We start from the raw sequence: 22,043 nt of genomic DNA on the forward strand, positions 1-22,043 counted from the left end.
CACGCTTGACTTTTCTCAGTTCATGGGCAGTTATTTGGCGCCTTGGTTTTTCCACACGCTTCTTGCGACCCTGTTGACTATTTTGAATGAAACGCTCGATTGTTCGATGATCACGCTTCAGAAGCTTTGCAATTTTGAGACTGCTGCATCCCTCTGCAAGATATCTCACTATTTTTGACTTTTCTGAGCCTGTCAAGTCCTTCTTTTGACCCATTTTGCCAAAGGAAAGGACGTTGCCTAATAATTATGCACACCTGATATAGGGTGTTGATGTCATTAGACCACACCCCTTCTCATTACAGAGATGCACATCACCTAATATGCTTAATTGGTAGTAGGCTTTCGAGCCTATACAGCTTGGAGTGAGACAACATGCATGAAGAGGATGATGTGGACAAAATACTCATTTGCCTAATAATTCTGCACTCCCTGTAATGTGACGATGTTGTCGCTTGTTGTTGCCCCTGGCTCTCTTTCTCGCTCCCTCCTGCTCTGTTCCTGTGCTACTGATGGTGCCTGAGAGATGCATCCAGCACTTCAGTTGACCCAGTCTCCATTTCAGCCAGTGGTGTTGCAGTTCACGCTGTGTTGAATAATACAGTTGGGCATACCAAATATTCACTTTCAAACGTGTTAGAATTGTACAAACTCTGTTTTTCCCTTAGTTACTTACTATAGTTCCATGTATGGATATTTCAACAAATTGCTGCATCTATTTCCCATTTCTCTAGGGAAATATCACAAAATGAGGGGTGGTTCAAAACCTTTGCACAGCAACGTACCGTACTGTGCAAAACTGAAAATAATATTCTCACTTAATTTGCTTTGTGATGGTTTTGATCCTATTCACAGAAATTTGCAGAGCCTGTGACTTTATGGTGAGTTACAAGTTTCCCTGTTGGGCAATAAAAGCCTTATTTTTATAAAAATGCTCTGCAGTCCTTCATAAAGACAGACAACTGGTCACCCTAGTCAGTATATAAATTGCCTATGATGCGTTGTTTAAAAACAGTATAATACAAATTTGCCGGTGTAAGAGATTTTAACATTTTATTTGAAATAAACTGACATGATCACTTAGATCTCATTGCTCTCACCTCACAGGTTTCAGCACTTCTTCTTTCAACTAGCAGATCACCTAGAAGCCAGCAGAGGTCAGCAGAAAGATAAACCACCTCCACTTTGCATAGCCTTATGTGCTAACCCTATATCTGAACACAAAATTAGGTTATCAGGACTTAAAAATTTTATATCTTGTAAATAAATGACAATAATCATTAATATGACTTCCTATCCAGAACTTTACAAGCGTATCTGTGTGCTGTGAATACTCATTTACATGTTTTATTTTTGGTTTATTATTTTTAATAAATTAGCAAGAATTTCTAGCATTTTTTTCTTTCCATTTTGGTGTGTTGTGCATTGAAGAGGTGAAAAATGAATAGAATCCATTTTGGAATGACGTTGGTAAAATGTTGAACCCATGTCATTAGTTTCCCGATGTGCCATTATATCACACTTTATGTTGTTAAAGTGTGGAGAAAGTGTTGCATCATGCCAGTGAAGTTGACAGGATGTGGTTCATTTTCTGAAACTGCTTAAACAGACATTAGCCGAAGTGGTTTGACTCATTTCAGCCTCAATCATTGCTAATGTGAGCCAAGTCGTGCAAAGTATAGACCAGACAAGTAACCAAACACAACAAAAATACATTTGCACCTAAACCCAAAACAGCAAAAGCATATTTAATGCTCTTCAAAATGTCTACAGTCTAGGCTACATTGTGATATTACTGTACAGATTTCAACAACTCAGGTACTTTTATAAGGTTTATAAACTGTATTACCTGTGACTTTTAACCACCTGAAGGTGAGACAAAAACTTATTTAACAAATAACTCCACACACAGTCACCAGGAAGTGTGTCATGCTCTCCAAGGGTGTCTTAGAAAGCTAGTGTGTATTACCACAAACACATACCTGAAGATACACACGCAGAGCCCAGATAAGCAACATGGTAAATCTATAAAAACCAATAAAAGATCCAATCATAAAGTATATTAAAAAAAAAAAATCAAAAATCTAATTTATTAATCATCCCAGCTGCACATGCACAGACAGGCAGCAGCGTCAGAAGTCTGAAATACTAATTTCACTAACAAAAAAACCCCAAATCAAAGCGTGCGGCACATTACACAAGACAGTGTTGCAAGAGCTGACTAAATGAAAACTGAAACGTGTTCAAACGAGACAGCCGATGTGTTTTGCATGACAAAGATTTCTCAAATAAAAGTGAGTTAATATTTTTATTAAGGAAGAACATCACGATCAAGCAAATATGTACATTTTATGCTGAATAATTAACTGCAAGTGTATTTATTAAAGCGTGAATAAGGAATTGATAATATATGATGCTTTTTCTAAAAACAAATATTTAAAAATGATCAACCCAGAAACTTCAGGGTAAAGCGTTACCTTCTGAAATTCTAAGAATATTTATAGCATTAACTATTCATATGAAATCCATGGGAGTATGTAACAATAGTTTGTAAAACACAATACAAAGAAAATTGGACAGAGTAAAGAAGGCGGCATTAAAGCAACCGCAGTGGCAGTTATGTAATGTCAGTGGCGTTAAAACATCACTGACATTACATAACCGCCAAATTTCCCAGATTTCAGTTGTAAAAAAACAAAACAAAATCAAGAACATTACTTTGTAGAAAGAGGCCAGTTTGGGCCTGATAAGAATGTAGACTTTAATAATTTAACTGTCCACACGGAGCTATAACATAATTTAATGCAACGATGAACATGTAGAGAACCTTTTTTGGGGGGGTGGGTATGGTTAAAATTGATCATGTCCTGTGGAAATCTACTTTCAAAGAATTAAAAGTACTTTCCTATCAGCCTGCACAAACTGCTATCCAACAACTCAAAAAAAAAAAAAAAAAAAAATCAAATGAAACCTCACATTTCATCACTGATGACGTCCAAGACATCCTTGGCTGTACATTACCTTTAAAAACATACATCTCCAACTCGCAACCTCAACCAAACACCAGCCTTTCTTTTCTCATCGATCAGATGGGTTTGGTGGTGCTATTGTAGACCAGAGCGTCTCTGCTCGGCTCCATCGTGGTGTACGTTGCATTACTGGCAGGCAGACGACGGTGCTGGGACTTCCTTCCCTTTAGGAAGTGGTACACCAGGATGGCTAGAACGATGACAATAGCCACACCCAACACGATAGCTAACGCTAAAATGGCTGTTAAAATGAATTAAAATAAGCATTACAATTACAGACAATTACAGCATTACATTTTTGGTCATATAAGATCTGAGCTTGAAAAGAGGGTGAAGAGTAATGCTCTTGATGTAAAAGTGGTAGGATGGGTATTTAAACCTCAACGGGCAAGAAATTATTTTCCTTTGGTACAGGCATAGATAAAAATAAAGGGTAATATACCTGTTTGGCTGTCACTCTCACTGGTTTCGCTCTCTTGTCTTTCTCTTAAATATACATCATTTTCTGAAAAACAAAAAGCAGTATGTCATTAAAAAAATAAAAAAAGTTCCTTTAATATTAAAAACAATCTTTTAGAGGAAAGAGCAGGTGTAAAACCACTGCTGAAGTTGGAAATTGTTGGTAAACTCTTGAAATTGTAACACAAGTTAGTAAAGGAGTTCTGAAGTGTGGAGCATATAGATCCAAACCTATTTATAATACCCCAAATGCCACATAAACACTAACAAATAACTATCAATTTCAATCAATAATTCATTCATTTAAACCAGGGATGTCAGTCATTTTCAATCGTGGGCCACATACAGCCCACTTTGATCTCAGTGGGCTAGACCTGACCAGCGAAACTATGTGAAATTACAGGTAAAGTTCTGATATTTTATTGCCCTGATTGTCTTGTAATTAAAAAATATATAGTTTTCTGTAAACTTGTTCACATAAAATGTCATTTTTATTTTACTGTGAAATCGCTGTAAAAACAAACAAACAAACAAAAAAACCTCAGGGGTGTCGTTACAGGGCCAATTTTGGCCCCCGGACCATATGCTTGACACCACTGATCTAAACAGTAAAACCAAGCAACCTGTTACTCTTTAGCATGAAGCAATGATGGAAATAACTTAATATTAACTTGCAGATTTCCTTTGGCCAAACACTTTGACAGTAAAGACAGAATGAATTACATTTTACTGCTTCTCTGTATGTTAGCATCTTTTTACTAATCTGGCAACGAGCTAATATTTGTGTGTCACCGTGCGACTCGGCTATAATTCATACGGTTCATGAGTCTCATTCAGCCGTATTCAAATTATGTGCAATAATGCATGGCCCAAGGTTTCAGTACTGGTTATCATCACCTCCAGCAATAAATGCATAAACATTTTTTGGACCATATGGTAACGCCAGTTTGTCATTATACAAACAGTTCCATATTTACAGACCCAACAATCATGTAGCAGAGTTGGCATTTAGTTGTTTTCACCTGAAACAATATTTAGTTGGCCTTTTTCCTCACCAAATGATCACTAGCTAGTTGTTGGCAGCAGCTGGGCAATAATATACAGGAAGTTTATCAGGGCTTTTTATGGTCCACAAAGGCTCAACGGTGAGATAAAAGATAACGCGAGGTCCACTGTGGAGCTGGCTTCTATCTTTTGTGGGTTCGTGGTAGAATTTATTTGATAAAGAAGTTAAACCTACTGGAAAATAATTCATTTACAGTTCACCTTGTTTACAGTTCATTGTGAGAGCTGTGAACTGCTCCATCAGAACAGGTGTGAAATGTCACCTCTAACAAAGGCGCCCAAACTAAACCCGAGGAAAACAAAGAACCATTTAAACTCATGTAGCATAAAAATGGCATGAATAGGAAATTGTACTATCATATATGAAGTCTGGGATTATGTGTACTATAAATATATAAAAATAAAACCCTACCTGTGACACCACGACAATAGTCTTGACAGGCCTCCTCATTCTCAAACTTGTTATCATTTCCTCCGCAGCCACCGTAGTTGAAGCGCAAACACTTCCGTTCGATGGGTTGGTAGTACCACTTAGTCATACTGTCCCTGCAGTTTCCTGGGTCGGGAGTTTCTGTGCAGTGTGCTGTGAATTTCAATAAACCACCACTAAGGTTACATAGATAATACCAGCCTGTGCTACATTTAGAAATAGCTAATTATATAACAAATAAACTCTAGAGAATGGCTTAGAAGCTCCAATCACCTTTTTTTACATTGACTGGAATCTGCCGCAGAATCTCAAAGTTGTCTTTCACTGACGACCACACAGGAGACAACACCAGTTAGCATGACTTTCAAGAAACATTTTATCAGAGTGCTATCAAAGCCCCATTTGTCATCCCACAAGCCCGTTAGTTATTGCTCACACTCGTCGCAGTTCTGCTCATCAGAGCCGTCGGTACACTGTGGTGTTGAGTCACACTCGAGTGCAGGATCCAAACAGCAACCATTAGCACAGGTGAATTGTGTCGCATTACACGGAGCACCACATTTTTCTGCTGTGACACACAAACATAAGGGAAAGTGTCATTTGTACTGCTCTATGGCCTAGATAGATATTTGCCCTAGATAACTAATTATATCCAATAGCTAATGAACCATCAGACAACTATCACCTAGAGTTGTGGTGAACTTAGCAGTCAGGCCATAAATTTACATAGTTTTGGTTGTGAGAACAGGTTTTTGTCAAATGGCCAGAAACACAGCTTCAAGGGAATTCTGATGGTGTTTCGTAATTGTGTAAATATGAAACTATGTGTCAGTACAAATACATTTGTAAAAGTAAATAAATCACTTTTACATGTTAGCCAGTCCCTCATTAGGAACCATTCAGCTTGGCATCAGAGACTGTGAGAGCAACACTGAGGTGACCAAGAAAAACATACAGAGTAGAAAAAGTAGACATGCATTTCCAGTTGTGCACATGAGGCTTCTAGTCTTTTGTTCCGCGACCATCATTTACCTACCTTGATTTTCATGAATTGGTAAACTTCTACCAGATCCTTTTACTGAAAGAAATAAAACAAAAGGAGATTATGATTAAATGAAAATGATTTGTTAATTATTTTTTTTTACCAGGGAGTAAGCTACAGAAAGTCGTTAGTATTGAGATTTTCCTCAAATAAAAAGGGGTTTGATAATCTTAAGGAGAAGAAATGTTCATTTCTTTTAATTACAAACTATCAGTGAAGCCATAAAAAAAGAAGTAAAATCTTAAAAACAATTATTACAGTGGAATTGAAACAAAAGTACCGGTACAGTTAATTCCCATCTTAAATTTGAGTAGATTTAAATCCAGACCGAAACAACTGTATCTGAGAATCTTGGAGAATTACACCGAGCTTTTAGATCAGGTCACTGACGTGTCCTGACGGTGACATTTCACCTCTTCAGGCAGAAAGACGACAACTTTCAGCAATAGTCTGCTATCTCAGAATCACTCAGCAGAGAGGCTGAGGAGGTATTTTGTCCCTTGGGCGATCAGACAGTATAACACCTGGGGGGATGTTTTCAATTTTTCAAATGTTTTTAAATAATCAATTAATATATTTTGTATTGTATTACTACTACTTCTATGTTTTCTGTTAATGCACCTGAGGAGACATTTACACCTACTCTGGAGAGCAGTCTTGATTTGTTGTGCAGAGATAAGTGTACATTTTCTTTACCATACAAAGGACTTTGCACTTATCCATTAGAATCGTGTTCACCGGCATTTTTTGGAACAAGCCTTGATATTGGCTTTGAAGTCTCTACTTGATTTTTCCTTTATTTAAAAAATAATAATAATAGTTCATCTTCACTTGCAGGCTCACGTGATTACCTCTCACAGCAGGAGCTATTTGGAGAATGAAACAAAGCCAAAGTCTCGCAGCTCTGGGCTCTGTGTGCTCAAAGGGCTGGATCTCTGACACAGTTCTGTCTGTGCTGATGTAACTACTCAAACGAAAGCTTAGACCTGAACCTGACACTTAGTGGCAAAAACACTTGTTTTAAATTGAAGGGAATGCTCTAAAACAGGGCTTGAAAATGTAAAAGATGTATACCAGGGCAAGCAGTTACAGTTTGTTCTCTAGATATATATATATCCTCTTATAATCTGTAATGTAAACCCCTTCAGTGAATTGACACACACACATATTAATGATCTGTCAGTCATTTAAATGAAAAACAACAAACAGAAGAATAAAAGCATTGATCACAGGTACCTGAACCGTGGCAGGCCTTAACGCACTCGCCCTCAGTGAGATAGTTGTTGAGATTCTCCCTACAGCCCCCAAATAAGAACTCCTCACACTTTTCTTCGGCGCCATTGTAATGCCACCGAGGGAAAGAGCCACGACACGGTCCAGCCTTCTTCGGAGCCATACAGTGGTCTGATGGGACACAAAATAAAAAGGATTACCTTTGAATCACAGCTAACTTACTCCACCACACATTAAATTTCACTAGTAACTTCACAGCCTGTATGTGTTCACTTGAAAATATGAAACCTGTCAACAGCTTATCAAAAGGCCATTTCTTTGTGACTTTAAGAGGAAACAAATTGTGCTTTTTCTTATTTTCAGTAATATAAATGCTGCTAAGATCCTATTAAACACGGCCAGAGTTTCAAGCTATGAGCTCAGCGTGTGTGCAAGAAACCCCTGTGAGGCAAAAGGATTCAGGTTGTTCTAAACGCTCACTCTTCCCTCATGTATGTTTTATCACTCGGCTCTGGGTATGAGGACAGAAACCTCACACACCTGCTGTTCAAATATTATCTGTGTCAGGGGCAGCCAATTAAAGAAAGTTGGCTTAAAGGGCAATTAGCACCTTTCCCTTTAAGACCAAGCACTTGTGCTGATAAGTCAAACAGTGGATGAATCAAGATACTGCGCCAAGGCCCTGTGTTAAGATAAATAAGGATAATATGGGAATTTAATTCATCAAAATGACTCTAAAAGAGTCCAACTTGAAAAGTAGCTGAAAAGAAATCATAAAACAGATCCCCATTAACAAATATAAAATGATTCACTATTAGTCAATGCTTTAAATGTTAATCAGATGACTTTCTGAAGCAAATTAACAATATGACACTTGCTTTAAGTCCATAATCCAATCTGATCAATCGTATGAGACAGCTGTCCTGTCTCATACGCGATACTTTATTTGGTGAGATTTTCTTTGACGTGTGCTTCCTTGTTGTCTTGAGAGCAGACAGATAATTACTTATGAAACTGCCGTCCAGACAGAAAGAGGGAGCAGAAAAAAGAAGTGGAGAACAAAAGAGCTACAGATCATGCGAATGTGGTTAATGACACAAAAGATCATAGATTCTTTTTACACTGGAAAAGGAAACGTAGCATTTGGAAGTATAAGCTGTACTTTAATTAGTAAGTTCTCGTATTATTTCTTCATTCATGAATGGCAAGAATTGTCATGCAAGAGTCGAGGCACTGACACAAAGGCAAGTCTCAGCAACAATCACACATATTCCACAGAAAGCATTCCTGAACATTATTCAGCACTAAACCTGTTAATGGGTGACTGAACCAACTGCATGGTTAGAAATCTTTTCCTGTCCTTCACTATATAATCAACCAGCAGATGCAGAACTAAGCAAAAGACAACCCCCTATAGCGCACACGTATTTTTTAAAAACAACAGATTTTAAATGACTTAATTAGTACGGACACTAACATTTACGGACATTGACTTTTTGTTTGTGCCGCCTAAGCAGAAACCAGACTGACAGGTTCTTCTGAGTTGGGGGAGGAGTGATGGTATCGGGGGAACAGTAAAAACCACACCGATTGAGATTGCTCACTTCCGTTTTCTCCAGAGAGCGTCATGTCGCCTTACTGTGGTATTTTACAACAGAAGCGACCTGGATATTACTTCCCCTCACACAAAAGGAGAATATTAAACCAGTCGCTTGTGCTCCAAAGTTCATTTTCCTGCTACCAGCCCTCCTTCCCCAGAGTCTTAGAATTGGGTGTAATCCCTTTAAAACACAAGCTTTTATCCCTCTGTGTTCATGTTGTCATGTCACTCTGTCCACAGGAATGATTCTAGCATGTTGTGACATGTCTGCCAACATGGAAGGACTTCAAGGAGCAACTGAAAACAAGCTGCTTGGAAATGTTTAATATTCCAGGGTCAGGGTGATGCAACAGAAAATTAATTAATTAAAATAAATAATCCATATATTTACAAAATTATTTTTTTGGGGAAATATCTGAATTAGGACGTCTTGACCCCATTAAAGAAAATGTCAACAAATACGATACGGAGGAAAACATGACTCATTACAACTGAAACTGAACCATAGCTCCTGCCAGTCTATCAAGTAATGAAACATATCGGCCAACTCCAAGCTGAGATGTAATTTCCAGCTTCGGACTGGCAGCGCGGTATTTATGTCATGAAGACTCTGATCTACAGGGTAAGGTTCTCTCTCCATTTAAAACTTAAAAACAGATACATGGACTGACTCTTAGATATCACTTTTCTGCTTCAGCATTCAAAGTGCTTTATACAGCAGCCTCAATAACAGAAATAAGCACCTTTGTTCTACACCTAACCCTTCTATCTAACCTTCCAACTGTGATCGTGCCAGAGGATACTTTGGCATACAGACTGGAGAAGTCAGGGATAGAACCACCAATCCTTCAAATAGTAGATTCCTTGCTCCACCTCGTGAGCCACAGCCACCACATAATTTAAATCCCAGTATGTTCAAATCATGCTGAAGGTTCAAACAGCATCTTTTTTCAGACTAGATACTCACGCTCAGACTGCTCAGGAGTGAGGACGAGGACCTTAACTTCGGTTGAATCCGACTGGCCGATAGTATCCGTAACAGTCAGCTGGAACCTGTATTTCCCAGATGTCAGGTTGGAAACAACCATTTGGTCTTTAAATTGGATGTCCTGTAGAGCATATAAAGACAGTGTCTCACGTTTTTTTTAGTGAAACAGCAGGTGGAATCAATACAGTTATAGCAGATATTCCTATAAATAAATGCCATCGTCTTAAAATAATGGTGGTAAACTCAGGTTTGTCACTCTCCTCACCTCATAGACAGCATATAGATATTCGGTGAGCATTTTCCACTTGTAGGACACAATCCCTTTGTCATCTCTGCTTTTCATACCATTCAGTACCAGGCTTTCACGAGGCTGGATCACCTGGCCCGGACCTCCATCGGCCACTGGACGACGGTCATCAGTATCTAGAGCGAAACCGTGAGATTGGTGGGAATCACATTTTGACCAGTTTTAACAGAAAATGTAAAAGAAATAAGCAACAAAACAAAAACAGTACAAGCAACTAAACAAGCTGAAGAGAGATGAACATGCTAACCCTTCCAGGCATGTAGGAACACGCAAAACTGAAGATTACTGCCATAGATATGAAGAACAAGATATGCTTGTTATCATTAAACAAAACAAAAAAGGGTGAATCAAAACTAGTGGATTTAATTATCGGAGTGTGCTAACAAATTTGGCAAATTCATGACCTTTAAGCATTTAAACAGGACACCCTCATAATGTCTGTTGTGAAGTTGGGTTCCTTAGAAAAAAGAAATGTCACTACTGGATGTTCCCACAGTTATAGTCCGTATGCATGTCAGATATTCACAAAGGCATAACTAACAACACTATGACAAATATTCTTTTGTGAGTTTTGGCCTTACCTGGGTCGGGGTGATTAACATGGTACCTGCTAAAAATGTTCTTGTGGATATAACTGTCGTATCCTTTCTTCCCAACAAAGTGGCAAACGTATTTCTGTTTGTACAGGCAATCAAAGAGAAAGCAGGAGCTGATCGTGCCTCCCTCCTCTCCCTCCTCCATGAAGGCGACATTGCACCTGGAATCTTTGCAGCAGGCTTGCACGCAGTCCTTGTGTCGATACAGTTTCGGCGACGAAATAAAAGTCGCTCCGTCTTTCACAGATCCGTCGGCATCGAGCACAAAGTCATCCCGACCTTTCTCGAATTGGGCCAAGCATTCCTCACCAACCTGCTGACCAGCGGTGGTTACAACAAGTAACAAGAGCAGCAGCGCACACGCACCCGATCGTCCTTTAATTAATGAATACATTATTTTAAAATAAGAGTCCCACGATGGCAAATTGACGCAAATAAAATCCAGAAGTGAAAGTGAAATCGGTTCAATATTTAAATATAAAAACAGCCACAGTTGGGAAAACTTATAACAAAAAACAACCTAAAAAGAGAGACCAGTTTAGGCCTCAAAGCTAAACAACACTTCTCCTCCTCGGCAGTCGACTCTGATTAAACTAACAACTTCCTGATATTCCACAAGACGTATCTGAGTGCTACCACACTGATCTGACGCTTTACGAGACTGAAACTCAGAAGAGATTAACCTGTTTGATGTCGGCAAAAACCACGGAGTCAACGACATAGCCCAGGTGACTCACCTGAGATACAGGAAGTGAAATTCCACTCTTGAGCCGCGCCACTCCCTTCTCTCTCCTAACAAAACAGGGACAGAGGACCGAGCGTGTGAGTGTAAAGCAGCACTGTAAACACCCGGGCGACACTCCAGTCAATCATTCAGTCCTCAACCTTTAGGGTTGATTTCAAGTTCCATTAGTAGATAATATCTAATAAAATAATATCAGTCAGCAATAAAACAACTAAACAAAACACACGTATTTATTTTAACGCTATACAAACGGCTGTTTTATTTTTAAAAATGAATTAGTAAATGAGATAAATCTAAAAATCCGTCAGATAAACCAGTCGTTGGCAACAAGAGAAAATACACATATTAAAATGAATGAATATAGAAAAAATACTATTAAATCTTCTTTCATAGTAATCAGAAATGTAAAGCGAAAACCAACAATAAGATCTTGAGAACTCTGCGTGCCACCAGTTTTAACGTGCATGCGCACTGAAGTCTCTCGATCTGCATTGAGGGGATTAACGCTATCTATCTATCTATCTATCTATCTATCTATAAAAACACCCAGCACGCCCCTGCGGGCGGTTTATCCCTCAAGCTCGGGTCCTCTACCAGAGGCCTGGGAGCTTGAGGGTCCTGCGCAGTATCTTAGCTGTTCCCAGGACTGCGCTCTTCTGGACAGAGATCTCCGATGTTGTTCCCGGGATCTGCTGGAGCCACTCGCCTAGCTTGGGAGTCACCGCACCTAGTGCTCCGATTACCACGGGGACCACCGTTACCTTCACCCTCCACATCCTCTCGAGCTCTTCTCTGAGCCCTTGGTATTTCTCCAGCTTCTCGTGTTCCTTCTTCCTGATATTGCTGTCATTGGGAACCGCTACATCGATCACTACGGCCGTCTTCTTCTGTTTGTTGTTTTATATCTATATATATATCTATATGTATATCTATAGATATATATATAGATATACATATAGATAGATAGATAGATAGATAGATAGATAGATAGATCACCCTAATTTTTTTTTCTTGATAGTTATGAAAAGTTGTGGAGACCTCGTTGTGTTGAGATCTGGTGAGCATAGCAGCTGTCACAGCATTTGAGTGTCATTTTCACACTCATGAAAACCATTTAGTGACCTCCTCTGCCTGATGGGGGGAACTGCCACCTCTGAAGAAACCACTGCCATCAGGATAGAAACGTTTAATCGCATGATTTAAGTGATCGGGAGAACTTTGTAAAGTGAAGTGACCATGCACTCTGAGGAGACAAGTAGAAGTAACACCTCTCCCCGCAAAATAACACGATGATAGCATGCCCTACCTACACCACACATGAATCACTCAGTTGTGAGAATATGGAGAGGAATGATTCATCGGTTAATATCGTTTCCCACTGCATCTCTAGACTAGTGCCTGTGGCTTTTGTACCACAGACGTGCATTTATCATTATTGCTAAGGATTGTCTTATTGCATTGGAGTCACACTGGGTTAAATATGTACACTTGGGTTTTAAGGGGTATTTATTATTTTCTTCTTTTTTTTGGGTTGTATGGAAGCCCCAAACGCAATTTCATTGTTCTTGACAATGACAATAAATAAATAAATACTAAAATACTAAATACATTGTAATAGGGTTTGTGCACTGCAACACAATATCTCCCTTTATGTAAATGTCACTGAAAGGTTTTTGCTGACAACCTAGGGGGAGGATTGCTCTTCTGTTTCTCCTCACATATTGCACTAATGCACATCAAACGTGAGCTGCTGACCACAATTTCCAAGCCTTTTTTTTTTTTTTTTTGAAACTGATGTCTTTACCATAGATGCAAATTAGGAATTCTTCCAAAATGGAAAAAGCTGAACAGTCTCTGTGGCTGTGAAGCTCCTCTTTCAGTGTCTAATTACTTACCCTATTTTTTTTATACTGTCACGGACCTAAAATGTTCATGAGCTTTAATCCAGAAGATGGCAGTATGGCCCCACCAAATGCTGAACAAGCTGGCTTGGGTGAGCAGTTTATTGTTTATTTCTAAAATTACTGTAAAAAAATAAACAAACAAACCAAAACATGCGTCTAGCCCTAATATGAAAAAACAAAACAAAAGGACCCATCTTTTAAATTCACAGCAGCCCCAGTTCTCTTTGTCATAGTAATACTGAGCTGATTCAGGCTGGTGACTCATTAAAATATGTGACCAGTCAGGAAGCAATGCATGAACCAGGTGTGGAGCAACAGGAAGTTGATAATCAAATTATGCAATGTAAATAATTTGGTTTAGAAATGTTGAAAGACAAAAACACTCAGAAAATTACTATCTTGTAGAAAACAAAGTTAGTGGGGTTATCTGTGAACTCTGCTGCCTAAAAGGACCCATCTTCAGCCCTACGGGTCACACGAGCTGAGGTCAAGCTTATTTGGGTGGCTGTAGCTCAGGTGGCAGAGCAGGTCAGCCACTAATCAGAAGGTCGGTGGTTCGATCCCAGGCTGCACCCTGGCTGCATGCCAAATGTCCTTGGGCAAGATACTGACCCCATGTTTGCCTATACTGGTGGTGGTCAGAGGGCCCGGTGGCGCCAGTGTCCGGCAGCCTCGCCTCTGTCAGTGCGCCCCAGGGCAGCTGTGGCTACAATGTAGCTTGCTATCGCCAGTGTGTGAATGTGTGTGTGAATGGGTGGATGACTGAATGTAGTGTAAAGCGCTTTGGGGTCCTATGGACTAGAAAAGCGCTATACAAATGCAGACCATATTTATTGGCCCTGCTTTCTTTTTCTGTCACCTACAATGAGTCACCCTGATAGGCCTGAGGTGAGAAGGCCTAGCCTTTTTTTTAGACAACCCAATAGAGCAGAACCAAGTAGCCATAAGATGGGATGGATGAATTTGTTTGCTTGGAAAGGTGAGCTGCTCGAGGCACTCAATAATTCAGTGTTTGTAACAGACGGTGCATCAGTGGGTGAACACTTGCAGGCATGCCTGATGGATAGTCCCTGCCAAAAGCCAAAAAAGCTGAACCCCATTATTCATATCGTAATACGATCTGTGGAAACTCTGCAGCCTGTTGCCTCTCTTGTCTCAGCTGTAATAATCTGGCATAGGTGTCCACTACTATGAATTTTTTTGACCTGTGGGGTGGAGTGCTGCTGTTTGACTTTGGAAACACTGATGCTTTCAGACTTTTGTCGTTTGACTTCTAAAGAGTCATAAACACTGCTGCTGCCGCTGCGTCATCCATTATTTACCTGTGCGTAACTGAGGATGCCAATTGGACTTCAAGGCTTATTAAACGCACACCTGATAATACCCATTATAAAGGACTAAGCAGCTACCATACTAGAGGAACCCTGGATCACCTGTCAGGTTGGGGGGGACCCAGCTATAGTTAGAAGTGTTTGTGAACTTAAGAAGCATCAAGGATGGCAAACCCATTTGAGTCTGTCAACTTATAAATACTTAAGGTACTTTTACTGAGGGGGGAAACAATAAAAAAGAACACGAGTGGTGTGCCAGTAATGACAGGATTGGCAAGACGTGCAATGATCAGAAGGGAAAGATCAAAAGTGCAAAAGGATATGCTGGGATATTTTCACCCAGAGTTATTATCCTAACTTGATTGAAGGCAGTTGCCCTTTCACCCATTCTCCTCTTTTTATTGCTGTAATTGACCTATGCCCACTGCCTCCCCCCAACCACCTTTCCCCACCCACCCCTTCCTGATATAAGACAGACAAAGAGAGCAAAACGCAAACACACACCCTGTAAAGTGTGTGCACATACACACATGCAGAGGCAAGCTCGGAGCCATATCTCATTACCATTCTACTGATAGTGCAGCCAGTGGGTGTTGCAAGAGGAGGAGAGAAGGAGAGCAAGACAGTGAGCTTTAGAGAGGGACAGAGAGAGAGAGAGAGAGAGAGAGAGAGAAGGGGGGTCGGGGGTGAGGACAAGCAGGGAACCAGAGGCAGTGCTAAGGAGAAGGGAGAGCACGAGCGCTCCACAAAGATAACAGGAAACACAGGAGATACGTGTGGGAGCAGCGTATCACTAAAAGAAAAGCAGAGACAGAGCTGGGGATTCAGAGCCTGCAAGTCCAGCGTGCCTGTAGGTCTGTCTGTGTTCCAGCTCGGTGCGTTTCCACGGATCTCCTGAGGCCGTGGCAGCCATGGCATCAGACCCTAGCACCCAGTCCAGGGTGATGTTCCAGGCAACAGACAAAGCAGAGGAGCCGGCGCACCGCAAACTTGGCAAGCTGACAGTCAAATACAACCGCAAGGACCTGCAGAAGAGGCTGGATATCGAGGAGTGGATCGACGGGCAGCTGCACCTGCTGTTTGACTGTGAGGTAGGACGGGGCTGGCTCACACAGACACTCACTCAGAAGCACGCTGTGCCGGGGGTGGCCAAAGAGGAGGAGAGGGGAGCAAGTAAGGGGAGAGGCACCGAGCCGCTCAAAAAGGGTGCTTGTAATAGAAACGACAAGAACCTCATAGGGGAGTGGGTGGTAGGAAAGTAGCTGTGTTTCACGGCTGTTCTTTCTGGTACAGAAACCCTCGCATGTCATCAAAATGACTGAGGTGCCAGCTGTGTGGTCTTCTGCACTAAGAGATCGAATGATTTTGCAGAGAGGGGACGTGACTAGTAAGCACGACCACAATTACACACCTCGGTCTCTTTAAGCATACGTGGTCGCCATGTGGCTACATTAAGATACGAGGCGTTTAGATGATGTCCTTGCACATAACAAAGTTGTACAGTGAGGCAAGCAACAGTAACAGTGAGTCAGTGCACCAAAACAATTATGTCACAATCCAACGTCTGCGTGTCTTGTGACAGATTCACCCAGTCACTCAGTAACTATGTAATCGAAAATACAGTACATAGTTTGATTGCTCACATATAAGGAAATGATTAACGATGATGGTTTCGATATAGAAATTAACATGCAGCAGGCATTGGAAAAAACAAAAGATATGCAGTCTGTATTACCACAGGACATGTGATGGTTAAAGAGTTACATCATGGAAAAGCATTACTATTACTTCCATAGCGAATTTATTCCATGCTCTGAAGACGGCTTCGTTTTAATACAGCGAGGACTCTACCAACAACAACATCCTTCATATCTTCCCTCCTGCACGGTGGGATGCAATCCAATTATGTCATAGGCTCCATATTGATTTGCTTGGCGTTCACTAAGGGGAAACCATGGCAACAGATGTCTCGTCGCCTACACGAGGCGGTGTGGCACGTTGGAATTAAGGGTGCCTGTTAAAGGAGGGCGAGCTTTCCAGTGACGACGTGGATCAGATGACAACGCAGCCTCAGTTTCGTGCCGGAGAACTCAGAGACAAAGTGTTTCTCGTTTCTCTCAAACCACACGGAGGCTCTCCTCACTTTAAGATGGTCTAGAGCCACCTCTCTGCCTGGCATCCCTTTACATGATCAATAAACCCTTTTCATGTTGCATAAAGCAATGCATAATAGTTAGGGCTGAATCTGATGACTCTGAATCCTCTGTTAGTTACACTGTGAGTGTTTCTTCTTCACTCTTTATTTGTGTTTATACACATTTTGTCCTGTCCTGGCTGTGTCTTTCTGAGTCTGGTTTTGCTGGAGATTTCTTCCTCATTAGCTCAAAGGTGGTCGTTACCTTTACCTTACAATATAAAGCCCCTTAAAGTGACTGCTGTTGTGATTTGGTGCTACATAAAAAAAATTGAATTGTAATTGAATTGAATATAGTAACACTGCAGAGCACGAGCAGGTGGGCAGATCTATGGCTGCCTGCGGACAGGGAAGTTCTGTGGAGAAAATCTGAACATGATTAGATAACGTCTTTATCTAAACCAGGGTTAAGCCTGGCTGCCTTAAAGTTAAACCATTTGAGTCACAACTCAGGGTACTTAAGTGTTTTCCTCCTCAGGATACTTGTTTTGTGAGCCTCTTGGTAATATATGTTAATATGCTTGCGATGCTGAGGGCAGAATAAATCACATTAGTTGAAACTGGGACACGTAGACAAAAACAGATCCAAAGTCTTGTCTCTGTCTACTCTTTTGATCTTGTCCCAGAAACATACAATTATTTTAGTACTTCTGCTTTTTCGTTCTGGTTCTAACGTGATCTAACATAAGTGTAATTGTGCAGCACATGTACAGCACAGATAGCAGATGTTCGCCCTGCCGCAGGATGGACGGATTCTCGGTATAACTGACAACAGAGCAATAACACAATGCATTTCTTTGATGGGTTTACAATAATACCTGCTACCACTGACTTCAAGTACTTTGTCTTTACAATTTCCTTAAGACAAACCTACATTCTTTACATATGGAAATTAAGGCTCAACTTTCCACTTTGGATAGCCTGAATATTTGCATCAGGTCCTCATGTGGGATTATTTGCTCTTGTCCACGTGCACAGGCCAGTGTAATGAATTTTGCATGGGCTCAGGGGAAGGTTCCTTTGTTGGTTCTCTGAGTCTTCCGCGTGGAAGCATTTACCGTCAGTCCCCTGTGTCACCGCCTGAATTATTTAGACACATCTCTAATTCATAGAAAGCACTGCCTCAGTGTGGCGGCTTCCGTTTGCAGAGTTCACACCTTTCAAACTATATACTAAGTAAAGAATTCTAAAATAGGCAACGCAACCTCTCAGTCTGCATGCTTCGATTTAGACAGACACTTCTATTTTCCCCACTGAGTGTCAGTCTTCTTTAGTGAAAACTTGTTTTTTTAAATGTGCAAACTGCAGAAATTTCCACTGAGAGACAGTAATTTGTTTGAGACTTTATGCAGACTGGGATGAATCCTATGAAGTTCAGCTGATTCTTGTTTAAAAAATTGCTCAGATTTGTATGTAATTAGACAACAGGATAAGGCTCCCTTTTTTCTCTTGCAACTCTGCCGTGACTCACTTGCTGAAGTTAATGAATATTTTGAGATGTGGACAGCTCGTGCTTCTGGCAGGAAAAGGGAAGGGGATGATAAGTTAACATGTGCCGGCATCTTCTCGAAACAAGACACGTTTTCCTGGGCATGGCTTCCTGTGTAATAATAAACACCATGATGAGCGTTTGATGTTAATGTTAATATCTTGTTATAAGGAAAGGCTAGTGAACCGTGTTACTGACTGTGTTATGAAATTACAGGAAGTTCAACTAAACCTGTTATAATAATAAAAAAAGAAAAAAAAGAAAAAGCTGTCGTGTTGTTAGCTGCTCATGCCCACAATAGTGAAGTGTTAGTGAAAATAGCAAACCCTTCCTGTCTAATCCCTGCTGCTGCTTAGCAAAGAATAATACAGCATCATCAAATCTAAGTGTTCAGTGGTCACAGCAATAAGCAAAGTTTAGTTTGCTTATTATTCACCAGCTGATTATTAGAGCTATGCAAAAGTGGTAATGCTCTTCTTAATATCAGTAAATATCCAAATTGAAGCTGAATAAAAAATCAGACATAGCTTGAATTTCCTGTCTGGTACTTAATAAATGTCAAGGAGTGATATTGATTGCTCAGTTAACAGGTCAAAGGTCACCAAAGTCATTATTCCCTTGGGATATCAAATGTCAACATATTACACAACAATTTTATTGGCTCAGACACCCTCTCTTGATTTAAGCAGTGAGAATATCACATCCTAAGGCAAAGCTAATGGCAAACACTCTGCACATAGTAGCTACTGTTCTATATGTGGACAGTTTCCCATCACTGCAGCTCAGGAGTGCTTGTTGAGAGAGTTTTAGGTCAACTCCCGATAATGGTGAAATGTAAAAATTGTAAAATTCCGGTGGAAGTCGTCTTATCTTCGCAACATATTTGCACTACTACCATCTGAAGCTTCAGTCCTCTGAGAGCCACTTTGATATTCATGAATTTCAGCATTAGTGCCAACATTGGTTTTAGCTTTAGTATATTGCTTTTTAACTTCAAAAAGTGCTGCTGAGATGGTTTCCACCCAGAGGCCTCATTAAAAGGCCCTTTCCCTCTCACAATGAAGGTAAATCCCGGCGAGAAATACTGGGAAGTTAGAATGAGGATCAGATTGTGAGTCTTCGTGATAAACGCATGTGTTCCTCCCAGCAAGAGGAAGCCGTCGCTCATTGATATTCAGCAGTGCTCTGCATTGCCTCACTTTCAGAGGCAGACTGAGGAAGTTTAAGAGCAGTATAAGTACATTAGAGAGGTTTCCTTTTCACTGGACATGAAGTATACTTATACACATTTCTATTCTCATACAATTATAGTAGAGCCACTGAATGGCTCCAAATGGTGAAAATTAAACCTCTTCAGTCATGTCATAGGTAATCTTAGCACTGTTTGGAATGCATACTGAACACAATTCTACAAAACCCCAAACCCCAATCCATTTTAATAAATACAAGTACAATAATAAACGTATTCACTGCTTTTTTTTCTTTTAGTCATTAAGATGCTTTGTTGAAGTTTTTCAGGATTACACTATCAGCACTTTTGAACCAGGTCAAGTACAAAAAGACCAACCGCAGTACAGTTGGTAAAGCAAAGTCCATAAATGCACAGCTTAGATATAATAATAATAATAAAAAAAACCTTCGGCACTGCATTTATCCTGCAGACATCAGCAGAATTACACAGGGTCCAAATTGGCAGTGTGTATCAATTAGAGGCAGGCACGGGGGCCCATCTATTCTGCCACTCAGCACTTCCGCATTGATTAGCTCTCTCTCCACATCTAGAAAGCTGTGTGAGCCCCGTCCTTTCATGTCATGAAAGCTCCCAAACCAGAAAATATTCCTCCTAATAAAAAAAGAGACCACACTCGTCAAATATGAGCATGCACCTGCTGACTCCAGATATCTTCGAGTTCCTCCAGTGAGCACTCCTCATTCTCCCTGAAAGGTGTTCAGAGCTTGTTACATGAAGTGATTGCTTTGCTATATTTGGCCTTGAGAGTGGAGAGTGCTATGTTTTACAGTCTTCACATATAATTGCTGCTAATCTTTAAAAATGATGCAATCTATAGGTCGTTACATTGCAGTTGGGAGTGCTCGTGGGTTTGTGTTGTTTTTTGTTTTCCAGGTGTGCAGTATTAAAAACATGTGACGTGCATCAGAGATTAATATGTAAAAAAAAGTGGCGGAGCTGGGAATGCCAGCTGGCTGAACCATCCATAAAATCTGAATCCTGAATCCTCATACAGCCTTTCTGTCTTCATCCATCAGCCCACTGCAGCTTTTCCCATCAAGTCAATCAATTTTTTATCCTCTACAGTAAACCCACACCAACATAACTAATAAATTTGTCCCATGTTCCTCCCCTCACCCCCAACCAGTCGTCAGATGGCTGCCCATCCCTGAGCCTGGTTCTGCCAGAGGTTTCTTCCTGTAAAAAGGGAGTTTTTCTTTCCCACTGTCACCAAGTGCTTGCTCGTCGGGTTGGAATATCTGATTGGTTTTCTCTCTAAAGTGCCTTGATGCGATTTTCGTTGTTATTTGGTGCTATATAACTAAAATGGAATTGAACTGAAAACGTAAGCCTTAGTCTTCTGTCTGAATGACTACGCTTAGTTGGCTGGAAAGATGAGGAGGGATAAGAAGCCAAGAAGCCCACATTATACAATCCAATTTGTAGGAGTTTGTGAGGCATGCAGAAACACAAGTCTCAATGAATATGGTCTTTAACTTTTATTCCTCTCCACTCTCACAGGAAGAAGAGATCCCAGAGTTAGAAATCGACATAGACGAGCTCCTGGAGCTGTCGGATGAGGGGCAAAGAACCCGGCTGGAGGTAGGATTCTGTAGAATAGCCTAAATACTGATCTGATTAAACATCCCAATTGCTTGTTAATGACTTGTCAGTCATTTATTATTGTTGAGTGTATCTGCAACTAGTTCCCCTAAATTACATATGTATATTAGTGCTGTCAGCGTTAATCTCGTTAAAATGACGTTAGCGCCATAACAGCATTAACGCGGCAAATCTCCGGATCGCCCCATGTGAGGGCAGCACGGCAGTGAAGCCCCTCGCTGTCAGCACTAATGTACATATTTGTATTTGGTTGTCCTTAAGAAGAAACTGACTCATAATGAAATCCTGTTGTGCAATGTATTCAAAGAAAAAACAATGGAGAAGTGTATACCTCTTTCTGTTTGTTCACTAGGAGTTGTTGCAAGAATGCGGGAAGCCAAAAGAGGTGAGACAAAAACTTAGAAAAGAGGACTGAAATAATAAGTCTACTTATTGTTTTAAAGTTACATAAAAAATTAAATAAAATTTCCCCATCTTCTCCACAGGATTTTATCAACGGGCTGCTCTACAGGATAAAGGGTCTACGTAAAATGTCAGGTCCACTGAAGAAATAATTGTAGGTCAAATTAAGAATGGAGACAATGTGGAGCCGCTCATCTTCCCGTCCCCCCACGCATTAACCATTTGGATGCCTGTAGGTGTGGATCAGAGGGACTATATTCCTGCCCCCTGCCTCCTCCTGCTGGGTCATCATCAATGTAACACCAGAGCTGAGGGGCTTTGAATTGATTTTTTTTTAATGTTATTTCAAATTCATTTATAGACTGCTTCAACATTTTG

General features: G+C 40.5%; 2 protein-coding genes across 2 annotated transcripts; one reads left to right on the forward strand and one right to left on the reverse strand.

Moving 5' to 3' along the window:
- Positions 1-3,039: 3,039 nt before the first annotated feature.
- spint1a (serine peptidase inhibitor, Kunitz type 1 a) lies at positions 3,040-11,243 on the reverse strand. Its single transcript, XM_085342883.1, has 10 exons — positions 10,732-11,243; positions 10,109-10,266; positions 9,823-9,964; positions 7,259-7,426; positions 6,017-6,058; positions 5,417-5,548; positions 5,254-5,304; positions 4,963-5,133; positions 3,469-3,531; positions 3,040-3,267 (listed from the first exon to the last, which is right to left on the reverse strand). Exons 1-10 carry the CDS (start codon positions 11,138-11,140, stop codon positions 3,083-3,085), a joined length of 1,521 nt encoding a protein of 506 aa, XP_085199009.1. The 5' UTR covers positions 11,141-11,243; the 3' UTR covers positions 3,040-3,082.
- A 4,391-nt stretch (positions 11,244-15,634) lies between these two features.
- On the forward strand, positions 15,635-21,817 carry ppp1r14d (protein phosphatase 1 regulatory inhibitor subunit 14D). The gene is made up of 4 exons (XM_085379241.1): positions 15,635-15,817; positions 21,162-21,242; positions 21,616-21,648; positions 21,749-21,817. The coding sequence occupies exons 1-4, from the start codon at positions 15,638-15,640 to the stop codon at positions 21,815-21,817; spliced, it is 363 nt and encodes a 120-aa protein (XP_085235367.1). The 5' UTR covers positions 15,635-15,637.
- Positions 21,818-22,043: the final 226 nt, after the last annotated feature.

Source organism: Diplotaxodon limnothrissa, linkage group LG19 (genome assembly GCF_057381915.1).
Source record: "Diplotaxodon limnothrissa isolate DT_005_m linkage group LG19, D_limnothrissa_male_GT1.1, whole genome shotgun sequence".
Lineage (NCBI taxonomy): Eukaryota > Metazoa > Chordata > Actinopteri > Cichliformes > Cichlidae > Diplotaxodon > Diplotaxodon limnothrissa.